The 18,185-nt window shown below is 39.8% G+C and overlaps 1 protein-coding gene and 2 pseudogenes across 1 annotated transcript; 2 read left to right on the top strand and 1 right to left on the bottom strand.

Annotated features, from left to right (window-relative positions):
* The first annotated feature begins 141 nt into the window (after positions 1 to 141).
* On the top strand, positions 142 to 5,240 carry LOC131776210 (transmembrane ascorbate-dependent reductase CYB561). Its single transcript, XM_059092379.2, has 4 exons — positions 142 to 493; positions 3,437 to 3,639; positions 4,208 to 4,365; positions 4,643 to 5,240. Exons 1-4 carry the CDS (start codon positions 307 to 309, stop codon positions 4,806 to 4,808), a joined length of 714 nt encoding a protein of 237 aa, XP_058948362.2. The 5' UTR covers positions 142 to 306; the 3' UTR covers positions 4,809 to 5,240.
* A 1,004-nt stretch (positions 5,241 to 6,244) lies between these two features.
* LOC131770040 (uncharacterized) lies at positions 6,245 to 13,692 on the top strand (annotated as a pseudogene).
* A 156-nt stretch (positions 13,693 to 13,848) lies between these two features.
* On the bottom strand, positions 13,849 to 17,361 carry LOC131786861 (uncharacterized; annotated as a pseudogene).
* Between the last annotated feature and the right edge of the window lie 824 nt (positions 17,362 to 18,185).

The following is an 18,185-nucleotide window of genomic DNA, read 5'->3' as shown; positions in this document are numbered from 1 at the left end:
TTAATTCATCTGCTTTGCCCTTACATAATCAGTCCAAGAAAACGTCTGAGAGTGACTTTCTATTTATTGAATGAGGAGATAGCACCTACCTTACCCCCTCCCTACAGGGGGCTATTCGTTGTTTGTCACATGCTTTTTCCTACTTCCGCTGAATGGAAACTGAAAAGAATCGACAACACTCAAATACGGTTAGAATTACCGAATTTTCCAAAGTGACCCAAACAAACGTGCCCTAACCTAAACTCTAAGCGGCGAAGTGAACAACATTGTAGTAAGGCTCCAGGTGATCAACATCGCACATCTTCCATGCGTTCTATAATTGTGTTCTCCCTATCGGTTGGTGCAGTTATAATTTTAGGGATGTTGGCGGTAGCACTGACCGGTACATGGACAGTGAAATACCTCGGAGGATTCGCTTGGGATGGGACAGCTCGCGAGTCTAACTACCATCCTCTTTGCATGGTGATTAGCATGGTATTTCTCTATAGCGAAGGTAAGTTTCTTTGAAGCTTAACTGAAGCAGTGGACTTCATTATGTAAGTTTTCGTGCTATGTTTTGCTCTTGCGATTTACTTTAAAGTCTTGCTTTCCTTCTATGTAAATCTTTTTCCTCTGCTTGCCATGAGCCGGTTAAGCCTCTGGCTTTGGCTTGACTGTTGTGAAAAGAACCAATAAATTGATGAAAACAAATTGTAATCGTAATCAGGTTTTAATTTTAATTTTGGATTATTGCACAATTATATTCGCTAATTTTAATTATAATGAATTTCGGATATAACACGTGCTGTCATTGCCTTGAAGTGTTTGTTTTCCACTTGTCATTTGAAATACTTGCGTGTTTTTCTGAGCTATAATTCGGCCGAATTTCACCGAACATTTCACTTTCAGATTCTGTATTATAAACTAAAAAACTTCAGACAAAAGTGTTAAATTCGACACGCCGAACTATTTTGGTCTGTAAACTATTGCAGAATGTGAAACTTCTGAAATTTGATGGTTTGACATTTTGACAGCTTTAGTCTTGTACAGCCAATCAGATTATTTGAACCATTCCAACAGGGATTCTGATTGGCTTATTGTAGCGTGCTTTATGAGAGTATAGAGCATGCTGACGACGTTGTTGTTCGCTTTGGAAAAAAGGTTTGTTTTGAAAATTGAAAGCAATTCTTGGGGAATTTGACGGATTCTTTATTATAAAACAAATAGAGAAGCCTTGACTGTGCTCTGTTCTGTTTTAAAGCACTTAGGAAGCGGCTAAAGCACTCAAGAAGTAGGGAGACACACTAGACTACGTCTCGTGTTTCCCTCTACACTTCTTTCGTGCTCTAGCCGCTTCCTGCGTGCTTTATAACAGAACAGAGCACAGTCAAGGCTTCTCTATTTGTTAATTATAATAAATTTCGGATAAAACGTGCGCTGTCATTGGTTGAAAGAGCGTGCTCTATGAGAGTATAGAGCATAGAGCTAAGCTAAGGCTGCCACGTCATCTGCCAAATTGTACCATGTCCGCCCTTTTCCGTGACTTTTCTCTAGTTTTTTTTCCTTAATTGAAAGTGAATTTCGGAGTCAACAAATAGCAACAGAACAACCAAACAAAGGTTTGCAAACATGCCAGGTGCCGTAATTGACGTTATTATAACGTAAGCAGAAACGAAAATCCTCAAAGGGAAAACGAAATGGACAGTTCAAGTTTTCATGGTTTTCACACTCACTTAGATTACAAGCTTGCGTACGGTAATAGAAATCAAACACAGCTAACACTCGTGTAGTTCATGTAGTTTCGTGTTCAAAAGCAAAGCAGAAATGATGAAAAAATATAGTCAAAGTGGCATAACTGATAAGATTCATACCAATCATGACAGTGTCAGAGCGACCGTGATCATGCTGAGGTCCAACGCGGCTAGCTCATCACGGCGATCTCCGGTCATCGTAATGAAACAAGCCTCAGAAATTACATCGGCCGCTCTTCGAGTGAACAACCAAGAGCTTGCTCTCATGTCCTTTCCGGTGCGTTGTGTGGAAAGCCACATTCAGTCACTGCAAACAGATTATTTGAACTATTATGACAAGGATTCTAATTGGCTTATTGTAGCGTGCTCTCTGAGAGTATAGAGCATGCGACGACACTGTTGTTCGCTTTGGAATTAAACATTTGTTTTGAAAATTGAAAGTAATGCGTGGGGAATTTAACGGATTCTTTATTATAAAACAAATAGAGAAGCCTTGACTGTGCTCTGTTATGTTGTAAAGCACTTAGGAAACGGCTAGAGCACTCAAGAAGTAGGGAGAAACACGAGACGTAGTCGAGTGTCTCCCCCTACTCTTCTTTTGTGCTCTAACCGCTTCCTGGGTGCTTTGCAACAGAACAGAGCACAGTCAAGGCTTCTCTTTTTGTTAAATACTCCCGATGCAGAGGTTACCATGCATGTTGTAATTAACAAGGTAATCGACGAGAGCGCATATTAAGACGGGAGATAGTGCGCACTGCAAAAAAACAGGTCCTTGTTTAGTGTTTATCGACTTATGGATGTTTGCGGGCAGTTTGAAAAGCAGGATGTAGCTCTACCCGCCTGACTGCTTTCCAATCTTCTGTAGTACATCGGTAACTCGTTCGCGCCGCTCAAAGCCTCTTTAGCCTGTATTTTCAGGTCATGTGATAATATTCTAGAGAACTTTCCCTTCAAATTTCCTCTTACATACTTGCTTATGTACGTCTCATTTACAGTAGCATAAAGAAGGGAATTCCCTTGAGACCTGAAATGGCTAAACAAAACATACAAACAAAAGAGGTCGGTTTACTGTGGAACTCGGGCTTAGTGATGTCATGCAATACTGAAAGATCACTGCGTGACACCCCAAAGAAGAGCCGGGAATGAGACTTCGCGGCGATACGACCTCTTTTAACCGACGATTTCATGGTGGAAGACGTAAATAACCATCAAAAGTATCTGAGCTCTTTGTAAACCATCAGATATTTTATATTCTTTGCGATTAACATAAACGTGTTATTTTTTCGAATATGCACCTTCTAAAACAGGGGAGTACTTGTGATATGCCCTTAGTGAAACGTTTTGTTCCGATCACTGCAAAAAAAATGTTCCGATGGTTGAGATAATTGGCTCGAAGCTGTACGTACTCATATCTTTGTCCTTGGACATCATCTCTTCTTCGAAACTCATAGTTTTCCTTGAGCTTCGCTCTCGGTAATCTGTGCGCCTCTCAGGACAAAAACTTTTACTTGAAATGGGAGAGAGGGGGAGGTAAATAAAAGGTTTAGAAATAATTCAAAATAAGTAACTGGTGTCGAAACTTTGCAACTCATTCTAGGTTTGTGAAAGACCTTTGATTAAAGAGCACATTTGCCATTATGAGAAGTTCATCTCGCTACCATGACAATCTAAAGGAGCTCAGTAGATTTTTTATCCTTTTGTTCCAGCCATGATTGTATTTAGAGTCTTCAGTCACCAAAACAAATTCTATGTAAAGCTGGTTCATTTTGGTCTTCAGCTAGTGGCGTTTGGAATCGCAGTCTGGGGTGTTAAGGCTGTGTTTGACTTCCACAACCACATGGGCTATCCTAATCTCTACAGCGTACATAGCTGGTGTGGATTGTCTACCGTCATCCTCTTCGGTTGTCAGGTCAGTTATCGAAAGCCATTTTCTTTCTCCTCATCGAGGCAAAACAGCGGTCGAACGTCTGTGCATGTGCAAACGTTCATATGGCCAGGTGGCGGGCTTAGTTAGGGCCAAGTTGTCTTACTGGAATTATAAACAACCACAAAAACCAGTCCGTAACGAAATTTTAAAACCATAAAACATTTTTGATAAAGCTCAAAGCAGAATAGTAAATCGACAGGATACCCTGGCTTAAAGGCTCATTTTCACCCTTGATACAATGCGCGCCGCGACCCAATTTCCTGTAACACGAAATTTCAAGATTACTGAAAACCTTCTAAAATCGTCTTTCTCAAGAGCCATCCTTGACATATAGTCAACTGTTGCATGCAGATATAAAAGTATGGTTTTAGAGCTTACTTATTCCTTAAATGGCTGTACATGGTTTTTTTCTAAGCTAAAACCGGTTACTTTCTGACATTTGACCACTTGACGACCGTTTGACGAGATAGGAGAACGTAGTTCTGTAATTGTTAGATTCATAGAGCATACCATTTTATTTTCCTTATTGTAGTCATCTTTTTCTCCACAGATTCTGGCTGGTTTTGTGAGCTTTCTTTTCCCCAAGTTGCCTGATGGTCTTCGTGCAGCTTACCTGAAAGTACATGTGTTCTTTGGGGTGTTTATTTTTATGATGGCCATCGGCAGTTGCCTATTGGGAGTGAATGAAAAGCTTTCTTTCAACCCCAAGTGAGTACTTGTAAACTGACAATTTTAGTAGTTTTAATGATTCAAGTACAGATTTTTTTTCGCTGACACCGAAGGAGTACAGTCCTCTAATGGTTAATTTTCTTTTGACCAATCCTTCACTTACTAACTTTGATAAAATCGGGCGAATCTTTTCAAAACATTTCTTTTTTTTTTTGGCAAAGTAAAGATCATTGAAAAATGGCTATCACAGAACGCGTAGCATTCAGGACATTGTAATACATTAATGTGATGATATTTACACTCTTAACTTTTGCAGCTACTCAAAACTACCACCTGTAGGAAAATTGGGTAATTCGTTGAGTGTCACACTCATCCTCCTAGCTGTCACAGTCATGTTTGTGGTGACAAACTCAGCATTCAAGAAGGTAAATACAGTTGAGGAGCGAGTGTCGTTGATAGATGAGAATTTAGCCTCTGCTTGACCCATGGTGCACTTGGATGATACCCAATGTCTCAAACAAACCAACAAGTTGGCAAATAGTATACACCACATCAATCAATCAATCAATCCATCGTTTTATTTAGTGATGTAGGTTACGAAAGTGGCAGCCATCAGGCTGATGTGAACCTACAATTAACTAATAAAATATGAAATAAACGAAAAAATTTGTAAAATCACTCTATGGTATTTCAGTTCAGTACAAGTCAGTAAAATGAGGTTCATTGACAAATAAAAGTTACAAACTAATCTAGAAATTTACGTACAGTATTAATAATACTTTAAAATATACAAAATCTCGGCCTTTCATAGCTATCATGGGTGCTTCGAATGAGAAGCTGTTTATGTTTTGTGAGAGCCTAAGTAAAATTTTAAAACTGTCTTTTTGAACGTTTACATTAAAATTTATCAACCTAGTAATAAAATTCCAGATTACAGGGCCTTTGTATTATGTGATTCCTTTCCCACTTTGTACTCCACCCTGGGGATTTCAATCTGTAACCCTCCCCTGCGTGATGGCCTGTTGACTAACTTCAAATTAAAAGGGGAATATAAGACTTTATCATATAAAATATCATGCATCAGGAGAAGGAGTCTTCTTTTATATGTATAAGAAATTGACAACCAATTTAGCTTTTCAAGACTTTTTATCCTGGTGGATAACTCGTGTAGCTCTCGCTTGAACAAGGTTTAAAGAGTTCATAATAGGGTAACTGCAGTTTCCCCACACCACAATACCATAAGTTACTGCTGGTACAATGGATTTGAAGTTAATTTCCTCCAGCACTTTAACAGGAAGCTTCTTCGTTCTTTTTAATGCGCCCACTTTCTGTACAAAAGATTTCTTCATATGGTCTGCATGCATTGCCCATGAGCGCACTTAGAAGGTGCTCAATATCTGCAATATACCAACAAGCTGAGATCCAGTCTCACACAGACATCATACCGCATTTAGATGATGTCTAGTGTCTGCAACATACCAGCAAGTTGGCATCAAGTCTCACACAGACAACACGGCGCACTTAGATTGTGTCCAGTGTCTGCAACATACCAACAAGTTGGCATCAAGTCTCACACAGACATCACAGCGAACTTAGATTGTGCCCACTGTCTGCAACATACCAACAAGCTAAGATCCAATCTCACACAGACATTATGGCGCACTTAGATGGTGCCCAGTGTCACCCCCATGAGAAGACACAAGTGCTTTGCACTGTAAGTATTAAGCCCGCTGGGCTCGTCTTTTTCAGGTGTGATAATCCCGAAGTTAATTTGATTTAATCTCATTAAATATGTCATGGGCCGACTAACTTAAATTATCAACACTCTCGAGTTAGCAGCTGGATAATGTTACTATGTCGATATTCGAATGTCATGGTTTTTGCCCGCCTATCTTTTCTTTGCAGTTTCGTGTTTCAAACGCGTGATTCAGTAGCAGTAGAGATGGCACCTAGGAAGGGTTTCTCGCCCTTCACTCCGGTCATCAGCCCTGAATTAAGTCCACAATTGACTTAGTTCATTCTAAGTTCGAAAGTTTGTGGATCAACGCCGACGTAATACTTTAAGCGGTCGCCTGTTGTCGCCAGTTTTCCAAGCGATTTTCAAAGAATCGACAGTGCCCACATTCGGCTGCTAGATGGCCACCATTACTCGAACAAGAAGTCCTCTAATGCAACGGAAATTGTCTGTTCCTCGTTTGGGTTGATAACCACTCTGCTTCGCCGTTCCTCTTCAGAAAGCTCTGAGTTCATTTCGCAGCTGAGAGATTTGCTGAACTCAGTATATCTCAGTAAAATGTCTATCGACGAAGAAAATGAAGGCCAAGCAAACAAAGAACGACCACGTGCTTCACGATGCTTGGAAATGCCAACGACACCAACGAACAAGACATCATCTGTGGCCATGACACCCCCAAACAGTGGAAACTCGCAAAGAGCTGAAAAAAAGAATGTTTCCCCAAATCTAAAGGAGATCAGCGAAAAGGAAGATTTGGATACTCCAGAAAAGGTGCTGTTGATGAAGCAGCGAAGCAGTCGCGTCATCAAGGACGTGCATAACGTGTGCGAAAGAAACAGGGAAAGTTTGGCGATGGTGCTTTCGAACATGTGCGCATTTGGCGACCCAGAAGCGAAGGCCATCGTCAATGAAATTGTCGAAGAGATGGCTGTAAAAATGGGAGTAAAGAGGAGTGTGGAAGAGCTAGTTGGCGACGACACAATGTCGAAGTACGTGGCGTGCCTGAGAGTTCCTGATTGGAAGCTTGTCCTTTTCCAGGCGATGGCGAGAGTTTCTTCGAAAACGTGGCAATCCGTGATAAACATCACAGGGCTCAGAAGGACGGGGGTAAGATGTTTAGTTACGTTGGTCTTACGTCGGTATATTAATATTCATACTTGGCGCCCCGGCTAAGGGAATAAAAGAACAAAAAAAGAACTATTCCATCGCGAGCCTCAATGTTTATAGCAGCTCTTTCTTTTGTTTTATTCAGTTATTCTCGTAAGCGAAGCCTTGTACAGGAAAAGATAAGCAGGCTTTTTTTTATTACTTGAGCGGGCGTTTTACTCAACTGCGTCTTCAAAATTACCCTAGGTCTGTTTTCCAGAGCAATTTCAGCCAGTGGTAAGCTCTTTTTCAGCTGGTGAAATATGCTGGAAGCCGTATGATAATCATCCACATATTTTTTTTGTGTGTGTGTGTGTTGTACTTCCAAATCAAAATAACTATAACTGTTAAATTTTTTTGGCCTTGCAAGCAGTTCTTTGTATGGAAGGTGGTCATTATAATAATGTGTAAGGTGAAATGGGTTGGTGAAGGGTGCAGTTTTTGTCTTGACTAATTTAGTGTAAAAAATTGTTTTGCAGGTAGAGCTCATATGTTGTTTGGAATTGTTCCCCGTGATGGTGCTGTATATAGCCAGCAAAGTGCAAAATCAGTCTACACATTGACAATTGCCAACTGTAAAGAAGACAGGTTTGTGAATTGCAACTTGCTTGAACTCTTTACTACCTTCTGGCTAGAATATGCTTGTGGTTGTATGTGCATTTAACTTAAATAACACAATGACAGATTTTTGTAAGCCCCACTCAGTTGCAATATCACCAGGTCATGCATCCACTCTGAGATCTAAGTGGATTGATATCAATATCCCTAATTTGGCTTTAATGCACTAAATATAATAATGACTGTATAGATTTTTGGTTTTTGTTTGTTGACAGAGACAACCTCAAGATTCTTTTTGAGGACATCAACCACCAGAAGAAAATATTAAAGGAAAAAGGAATGACAGTTGATGGTAGACATTACACCGTTGAATTTCTGGGTAAGAATCAATGTTAGTCTTGGAATTTGCTTTAAAAGTCAACTTCTTGTTCATGATACTATTTATAGCAATTTATTGTGTTTCTACCCAGTTGGTAGTCTGACTAGAACTAGATTGAAGCAGTAGTCAAACTATAGTAAATTAAGAGTTTTTTATATTGTAAAACATGTTCAAGGTTTAACTGCAGCAGCAAGAAATAAAACCTGGAATTTATTACTATTTTACGTCAGAAATTGATTTGACTACCCTTTTCTTTAGATACATTAGAGATAAATTTCCTGGAAAGTTTAGCATGTTAACTTTTGCTTTCCCATTTCTGTTATCAAACTTAGTTGTACTGGACTACAAGACCTTGGTACTTCTTTTGATGAAGAAGATGAATGCTTCATTCATGTTAGGTGGTAGAGGTGTCAGTGTCGAGTTCTGTTTCATCTGCAATGCTATCAGGGTAAAGTACTCAAATGATATAGAAATTAGTATGGGGCAACTGCAACTTGTGCTGTTAAAGTTGAGGTACATAAAAGTGCTGCATCAGTTCATCAACTTTTTTTACAGTGATTTCAGATGACTTTGATCTTTGCCAATATTTGGGAAAATAATTAGTGAGTGATAGAAACATCAAGTAGCTTTAATTCAGTCAAAAAAAGTTGTAAAGTACTTCTCTAAAGGTCATTCTGCTTTTAAAACATTTAAAAATCACTGAAAGTATGAATACATGTACTGTAAAAAGAACAGGGCTCACACAGAGTCATAAATTCTTGGAAAAGTCTTGATTTTCCAGACCTGGAAAGAGTCTTGAAATTGAAGATAATGTCTAGAAAAATAGTTCAAGTCTGGAGTTTTTTTTATAGCTAGAAAAAGTGCTTAATAAGTTCATTTTTTCTCCTGTGGTCAATTCAATCTCGCCTGTAGCTAAGACATTCAATCACAGAATGAGAAGTTTCACAATTGCACCATGGTTATTGTACATTTGCAGTGCATCATGAAAGAAGCTTGGTTTCTGCATTTTTCAAGATCTCTATTGATCACCTATTTGACCATCTTCAGTCTGGAAAAATAAATTGATGTTTTGGAAAAAAGGTCTGGGAAAAGTCTTGAATTTTGGATCCAAAAATCTGCATGAACTCTGAAGAAGATAATCAGAAGCATGATAAATGTGTAGTTCTATCTGAAATTATAATATTATATATTATTTGATAGTGTGCCTGTTTTTGTCAGGGTTGCAAATGCCATGATGTTGCTCCAGATGAGACATGCCTGGATTGCCTCAGAAGCAAATGCAACATGGGAAGGTGTGTAGGCATTTGATCATTGTCATATTAAATTACATTCAAACACATAAAGGGGATTTTCTTACTGTTACATAACAAAATGAATTTTGTAAGCCATGGGGAAATGACTTGTACTAAAGCATGAACTGAAATTAAGTGTATAGTTTGGGGTTTTTTTTTTTAATTGTTGCTAGTAAACTAAAATCCTCATTCAGGATCTTTTGCCAAACTTGGAAGGTTGCCAAAAATTGTTTTCATACTGTCAGGAAAGGAGTACTCATAGTTTGGTAATTGAAAAAGAAAAAGAAAAACATTTTTAGAGAAAAACATGAAATAATTCATTGCTTCAGAAAATCAATCATTCTTTGAAATTGTCTTGTAGATCAACTGGTATATGAGATGATCTGGTTTTTTCTTTTGGACGAAGAGCTTTGCAACATTCAACTTTGTGCTCTCCATATGGAGATGCGCAACACTGAACAGTTGGTCTTCATGCATACAGGGTAGATTCAGGGTAGATTCCCTAGCAGAGGCCAATGCTGCCTTGAAAAACTATGGCCCAGAGTCATTTCATGGCGATCACATCTCAGTAAAGAAGAAGTCAGATCAACAGTCTGCTATTACAAAGCAGAATATCCATGTCAGTTCAATGTCTGGTAAGACATTTCCTAAAATAATGTTTTCAAGAGATGTTTTCCATAGGTCTTAGGTAAAATCTTTTTTTTTTCTTTTTTAATTTACTCTCATGCTGTTGTGTTTCAGGTCCAACAGATCGGGAAATCCTTCAACACCTTGAAGAAATTGTAGAACTTGCCCTACCACTGGATAAATTCAAGAAGCCGTATGAAGATGTGAACACGGCAAAAAATTTGATCCTTAACAGAGTTACATTTTACCAGGCTCGTGTTGATGTTAGTAAGAAGCAACTATTATTTTTATACTTGCAACTTGATTTAACATCATGTAGTCAAGATCATTGGTAATGTGTATTCATTGAGTTCATACAGCGTCCAGACGATCCGTCGGAGTGCGCTTTAGAAATCAAATACCTCTGTGAGTATTTCTTTAATTGCTACAGTCTCCTATGTAATTTGCCCATCTTATGACTAATTCCATCACACAGCAGCTTGAAATTAATGGAGCTCCATTAACTGAAAGCTACTGCATGTAGGAATATAGGTGAGCTCAGGATTGAAGTGTGAACCATTGTTTAATTTTAGCATGTCTGATTCTGTTAGTTAACACACCTTAAAGTGTAGAGTAACACAGAATTTTCTATAGTTAGAGATCCATAGGTGCAGTGTAACCCAGTGTTTAATTTAGTTCAAGGTAACTAACATAGGCTGCACTTTAGGTGGTACACCCATGGGTGCAGTGTAACCCAGTGTTTAATTTAGTTAAAGGTAACTAACATAGGCTGCACGTTAGGTGGCACACCCATAGGTGCAGTGTAACCCAGTGTTTTCTTTAGTAAACAGTAACTAACATAGGCTGCACTTTAGGTGGCACACCCATGGGTGCAGTGTAACCTTGTGTTTTATTTAGTTAAAGGTAATTAACATAGGCTGCACTTTAGGTGGCACACCCATGGGTGTAGTGTAGCCCAGTGTTGTATTTAGTAAAGGTAACTAACATAGGCTGCATTTTAGGTGGCACACCCATGGGTGCAGTGTAACCCAGTGTTTTAATTAGGTCAAGGTCACTACTGTAGGCTGCACTTTAGGTGGCACACCCATAGGTGCAGTGTAACCCAGTGTTTTCTTTAGTAAACGGTAACTAACATAGGCTGCACTTTAGGTGGCACACCCATGGGTGCAGTGTAACCTAGTGTTTTATTTAGTTAAAGGTAATTAACATAGGCTGCACTTTAGGTGGCACACCCATGGGTGCAGTGTAAACCAGTGTCTTATTTAGTTAAAGGTAACTAACATAGGCTGCACTTTAGGTGGCACAACCATGGGTGCAGTGTAACCCATTGTTTTCTTTAGTTAAAGGAAACTTACTTTGGCTGCATTTAGGTGGTACACCCATAGGTGCAGTGTAACCCAGTGTTTTCTTTAGTTCAAGGTAACTAACATAGGCTGCATTTTAGGTGGCACACCCATGGGTGCAGTGTAACCCAGTGTTTTATTTAGTTAAAGGTAACTACTGTAGGCTGCACTTCAGGTGGCACACCCATAGGTGCAGTGTAACCCAGTGTTTTCTTTAGTAAACGGTAACTAACATAGGCTGCACTTTAGGTGGTACACCCATGGGTGCAGTGTAACCTAGTGTTTTATTTAGTTAAAGGTAATTAACATAGGCTGCACTTTAGGTGGCACACCCATAGGTGCAGTGTAACCCAGTGTTTTCTTCAGTAAACGGTAACTAACATAGGCTGCACTTTAGGTGGCGCACCCATGGGTGCAGTATAACCTAATGTTTTATTTAGTTAAAGGTAATTAACATAGGCTGCATGTTAGGTGGCATACCCATGGGTGCAGTGTAGCCCAGTGTTGTATTTAGTAAAGGTAACTTCCTTTGGCTGCACTTTAGGTGGCACACCCATGGGTGCTGTGTAACCCAGTGTCTTATTTAGTTAAAGGTAATTAACATAGGCTGCACTTTAGGTGGCACACCCATGGGTGCTGTGTAACCCAGTGTCTTATTTAGTTAAAGGTAATTAACATAGGCTGCACTTTAGGTGGCACATCCATGGGTGCAGTGTAACCTAGTGTTGCTAATGAGTGACTGTAACCCAGTTCAGTTTTTTCTAGAAAGTGCTGTCCTTTAAGTAGCATAAAGACATGCAGACATTCTCTTTAAGACAATGAAATTGGTGTGAGGGAACATTTCTTCAATTGGTATGGCAGCACAATGTTATGTAATTAATGCATTTTTCCAAATGTTTAGTACTTTTCAGAAGCTTTAAGCAAGGGCACTTTTGTAAGAGATTTTGGTACACATACTGAGATAATTGATTTGGAAGGCTCAGGTTTGTAGAACAACAGAAGTAATAACACTTTGTTTTTTCTTTGGTTACAAGTTCTGATTTTTTCTCACTAGCTAAAGAAGATTTACCATACTATAATATGACTTTATTGAGTGTTTTATGCTGAAATATAAAAATTTTGGAAAATGAGTTTGGAAAATATTAAAATAATTAAACTTATTGCTAATGATGAGCTTAGGAGCTGGTACCTTAAAGGTTAGTGTGAACCCACTGACCAGCTTTGCTCCAATTTAACTTTGCCTAAATGATATTTAGCCACATCAAAAGGAGCTTTTTGTTTTTAATTCCTCAAAAATATTTACCCAAGGAAAACAAAATGTTTACTTGCAACAGTTATTTGAATGATGTGATAACATATAGGGCCTCTCATTACAGTCTTTCTCAGGTCTTATTTCAGGTTTTGGCTATTTTGCAGATATTAAAGCTGACATGGAGCCTCGCCTTGTTCAGTGGCAAGGCAAGTTGGATGAGCTACATGTCTTTTTCAAGAAGTTGTGCAAGTCACGCAAAAAGTCACTATTCACTATTCACTATTGTTTTCCTTGCGTTAGATCTGCTTTTTTCGATTCGATTGCACCTTGACTATTTTTGTACCGCTACTCCTCTTGCGTTATATTTATTTAAATGAGCAACTTTTAAAAGACAGAAAATGTCCTTCTTTCAATAACGTGGCAGAATAAAACAATTACACAAAGATGTTACTATGATACTTTTTGGTACGAAATATTTTATTTTTGACCAGCACTGTTATGCCTAATTTTGTCCATAAACGGACAAAATTGCTCCGATTTTGAGACGACATTACAGCTTTTTGGCAGCGATCGCCAAGAAACTGAATGTGCCACGGAATTACACCCAATTAAGAAAGATATTTTCTCCCTTCCAGCAGTCATTAGAAAGCCGTTTTGTCCCCTCAAAATCGGATGTAGTTCACACGTTAAGGGTAATAAACTGATAAAAAATGATTTACAATTATCCTGTTGTCAATAGGTTCTTATTCACGTAAGCTGGGTCATAAACTATTTCTTGCGGCAGAATCATGGGGAAGAAGTTGTCCTTCATTTTAAAATCGCTGAAATTGTAGTAACTAAACCTTGAATGAAACTATTGTAGGAAGATTCATTACTTGACGAGGGAATTCCGCATTTAATTGCACGCGAAAAGCGATACGCGAAGCGATGAGTGCGATATCGGTTTTTAAGTGCAATTTAACGCGGAATTCACGAGCCAAGTAATGGATTTTCCTTGAATCACATATTTGAATAAAAACAAGATAAAAAGAAAACAGCATTACTTGTATTTGTTATGTATACGTGGATGCGAAACAATATCACTTAGCCCCGCTAAACAACTCGCCTCGTCAACCAATAAGAAGGCGAGATTTTATGCAATCATGCGATTCTATCTGATATTAGGTCTGCTGACTTGGAAAATACTACACCTAAAATTTAACATCAGCAATCTTACGAGAGAAAGCATAAAGGCTAGGTCTCTTTGACGGCTTATCTCTGGTTGACATTTTAACCAATTCTCGGACCCTTTATAATAATAATAATAATAATAAAGACTTTATTTTACGAGGGTAACACATAATAGCATAGCTAATAAACTTGTGGCCCTCACAAACCCACCCAACCCAACCCAGGGGAGGACATCCATCACACAGTAATCTCGTGCGTGGGAAATTAACGTCTCCTATCCCAAACCCTGCAGGAGACGGGACCTCCGGCTTAACGTCTTATCCGAGAAGACGAAGCAAGGTGAGTGAAGCGACTTGCTTAAGGCCACAACGTAGTGCCCCATCCAGGACTCGAACCTGGGCCGTCCGACCCAGAGTCCAGCGCTCTGACCACTGGGCCACTCACGCCTCACCTCACCTTTCATAAAAACCCAACAAAGACGATATCGCCTTAAGCATTCTTCCTAATGAAAAAATGTCACTGGCAACGCCATAGAGTCGTTCACTAACAACCTCAGGGGCTAAATAGCTTTTCCCTTTGCATTTCATAACGGTGCCGTTTCTGCGGTACAACGTAACAGATGAAACCTTAAGGCTCTTTCCAAAGTCAATAAGAACTGGGCTGAATTCCCCAGAGGCTGAGGGCCGATCTAGTACGGGCGACCCTAAAAGCCAGAACGGTGGAATGGTGGAATGGCGGAAAATGACCCCAAATCCTAAAGCACGGAACGGCGGAAAGTGACCCCAAATCCTAAAGCACGGAACGGCGGAAAATGACCCTAAATCCTAAAGCACGGAACGGCGGAAAATGACCCCAAATCCTAAAGCACGGAACGGCGGAAAATGACCCCAAATCCTAAAGCACGGAACGGCGGAATTTGACCCCAAATCCTAAAGCACGGAACGGCGGAAAATGACCCCAAATCCTAAAACACGGAACGGATGCCAGGGCATGTTGCACAAATTTCGTACAAAGACACCAAGTGCTTAGCTCATTTATCCTCACGACGATAACGCGCGTGACTAAAATTAAGTGTTACTAATTTTTTTTCTTTTACTGAGTGGTATAAATAATAATGAACCATTATGCATGAAAGATAGCTGCGTTTTCGCGTTGTAAACCTGTTTAGCTACCTTTTGTTATGCAAAATTTGCCATGAGTTTGTCGCGGCATAAAAAGTCGCACAGCATGTGGAAACCAACTCGACATACCACACTACAATAAATAATTATAACTTTGATACATTTCCTGGTCACGTCTGCATTGATTTATTGAAACAATAACATCTCATATGCTTGTAAATGTGAGAACATCACAGGAACGTTTTCAGGCTTCTCAAAATATGACAACGTTCAGCCCCAGCTCCAAACTTAGACTAGCGTAAGAAAGTTAGCAGAAGGAAGCCGTCAAGAAGAATTTGAAGAAGGGAGCGAAGTCGAAAAACAAATATTCAAGCATCATTGCACACGGTTCCATGCACACAGCTTGAAACCTAACGATATGTTCACTTTTATTCCCATGGAGTATTTTTGCCTCTTTGAGGAAAAGACGCTTTTCCTTCTCGTCCTCACCTTACAGTTTTTTGATAACGACCTTCTCAGAATTGTTTCTCGCCACAAAAACCAAACCATAGGATCCTCGACCGATAGCCTCTTCTTTGCCTCGCAACTGCTTCCACTCGAATAATGGTAAACCATGACAATCCAAAGATCCGTCTGAATTAAACTTCCCTTTCAGAAAGGGCAATTTAAACGCCATAGAGTTGACGATTTGCAATTTGTTGAGGAACAGAAGAAATCCGCTGAACGAATTGGTGAAATAGCCTCTTTTTTGTTTAGAAAGTTTATTTCTTCAGCTGATATGTAAGCCGTAAATTTCACAGTAGGATGGTGGTGTTTTGGACACCTGGTCGCGAAGAAATTCTTCAAATTCTTCTTGACGGCTTCCTTCTTCTAACTTTCTTTTGTCTTTTCACGCCATGAGAAATTCCCACGCGCGTGACACCCTGCAAACCTCTCTTCAACTAGTGTTACTCAAGTCCCAAAACTTATTCGTGGATGAAAAAACGCTCGTATTGAAGGGCTCGTAACGAGGGCTTGCTCTCACGCTAGTCTAAGTTTGGAGCTGGGGCTGAACGTTGTCATATTTTGAGAAGCCTGAAAACGTTCCTGTGATGTTCTCACATTTACAAGCATATGAGACGTTATTGTTTCAATAAATCAATACAGACGTGACCAGGAAACGTATCAAAGTTACAATTGTTTATTGTAATGTGGTATGTCGAGTTTGGTTTCATGGCAAATTTTGCTTAACAAAAGGTAACTAAACAGGTTTACAACGCGAAAACGCAGCTATCTTTCATGCATAATGGTTCATTATTATTTATACCACTCAGTAAAAGAAAAAAATTAATAACACTTAATTTTAGTCACGCGCGTTATCGTCGTGGGGATAAATGAGCCAAGCGCTTGGTGTCTTTGTACAAAATTTGTGCAACATGCCCTGACATCCGTTCCGTGTTTTAGGATTTGGGGTCATTTTCCGCCATTCCACCATTCCGCCATTCCGCCATTCCACCGTTCCACCGTTCCGGCTTTTAGGGTCGCCCTTCTAGTACAACATTGTTTCCTTTGATGTCGTTTTGAAGGTATCCTTTAGAGTGCACGTGGTCTAAAACACTGCATATCTTTTTAAATATAGAAATACAGTTTGCTTTAGTAACTGCGTTGTTATCGGCCGCTTGATGGAGAGTTACACTTTCACGCTGAACACCATGAAATTGAGTCACAAGGCATAATGGTGAGGCCTTTGTAACAACACCAAAAATCATGGGTAGATGTGGATGGTCCCCCAAAGCAGAGCAAATCTCTCCTTGCTCGTTCTTCATCCTCTGACTTTTCGTTGTGAGTCATTTGCTTGACAATAACGTCGAAGCCTCGATAGCGCCCGAGAAAACACTGTCCAAAGCTTCCACTCCCAACTGGATTTTTAGACAAGTATTCAATGTTTTCTGGCCTGAGTTCTTTGGGTTCAAATCTGGATCCATTGCTCGCTGTGGTTTTTTTTCCAATTAAAAAGGTTTGATGACGTTTCCCACGAGGTTTCTGCGAGACAACTGCGTCGGCACCAACAGCCATTTGAATCATCTTAGCAGCTCTTGAACAACCACCCAAGGCCTCTTTCATCTCTTCACTGCCTGGTTTAAGCGCGAGGATATGGGGTTTCTTGACATTTTGTGGCTCAAAATGTTGGTCCGAAGGAAGCAGTTTCGTTTCCTTAGCCTCAGAAGTACAAGGCACCAACTTATTCGCTTCGCGGTTGAGTGATTGTAGTTCAACATTTTTATTCGTTGAATTCGGCATATGCTTCCCTTGTTTCCTCTTTCTCCATTCTTTTCTCTGTCTGTTTCTTTCTTCTGGAGTGTTTTTTCGTGATTTAATAGCTCGCTCTTTTCGTTCTTCTTCATCTTCAAATTCCTTCACAAATTCCGCCATCATTATGTAGCTGATTGATCTATTTCCGAAACACAAATGAGCTCGTGATCGGTGTAAAAGTATAAAACAAAGGCTTGTTGATGTGCAGGAAATTCAATGCTCGTTTTAATGAACTTGATGATATGTGAAAGCCCGAGTTGCTCTTCAATCGTTTCTGGTTTGCTTTCTTTACGCGACATTCTTCTGTCAGAAGAGTGTCGGGAAAAACACCTCGCAAGGATCGTACGTGACAACACCCTCCACGCCTCGACTAACGCTAAAAAAGCTCCATACAATTCCTTATAATTTTATTATAAGGAATTGTATGGAGCTCTCCGGGATACTTACAGTGCAAGCCCTGTGTGTCTTCTCATGTGCAACACACCAACAAGTTGGCATCGAGTCTCACACAGACATCATAGCGCACTTAGATGGTGTTCAGTATCTCCAACATACCAACAAGTTGACATCAAGTCTCACACAGACACCATAGCGCATTTAGATGGTGTCCAGTGTCTGCAATATACTAACAAGTTGGCATCAAGTGTCACAGACATCACGGCGCACTTAGATGGTGTCCAGTGTCTGCAACATACCAACAAGTTGGCATCAAGTCTCACACAGACATCATGGCGCACTTAGATGGTGCCCAGTGTCTGCAACATACCAACAAGTTGATATCGAGTCTCACGGAGACATCATGGCGCACTTAGATGGTGCCCTTTGTCTGCAACATACCAACAAGCTGGCATCAAGTCTCACACAGACATTATGGTGCACTTAGATGGTGTCCAGTGTCTTCAACATACCGATAAGTTGGCATCAAGTCCCACACAGACATCATG

This window comes from Pocillopora verrucosa, chromosome 10, assembly GCF_036669915.1.
Source record: "Pocillopora verrucosa isolate sample1 chromosome 10, ASM3666991v2, whole genome shotgun sequence".
In the NCBI taxonomy this organism is placed as follows: domain Eukaryota; kingdom Metazoa; phylum Cnidaria; class Anthozoa; order Scleractinia; family Pocilloporidae; genus Pocillopora; species Pocillopora verrucosa.
Note: the sequence above shows the minus strand (reverse complement) of the source record. Positions and strands in the feature narration are given on the sequence as shown.

Coding starts and splice junctions, on each gene's coding strand:
- LOC131776210 (XM_059092379.2), top strand. CDS start 307: ATGCGTTCTATAATTGTGTTCTCCCTATCGGTTGGTGCAGTTATAATT. Junction 494..3,436: donor GGTATTTCTCTATAGCGAAG/GTAAGTTTCTTT, acceptor CTTTTGTTCCAG/CCATGATTGTATTTAGAGTC. Junction 3,640..4,207: donor TCATCCTCTTCGGTTGTCAG/GTCAGTTATCGA, acceptor TTTTCTCCACAG/ATTCTGGCTGGTTTTGTGAG.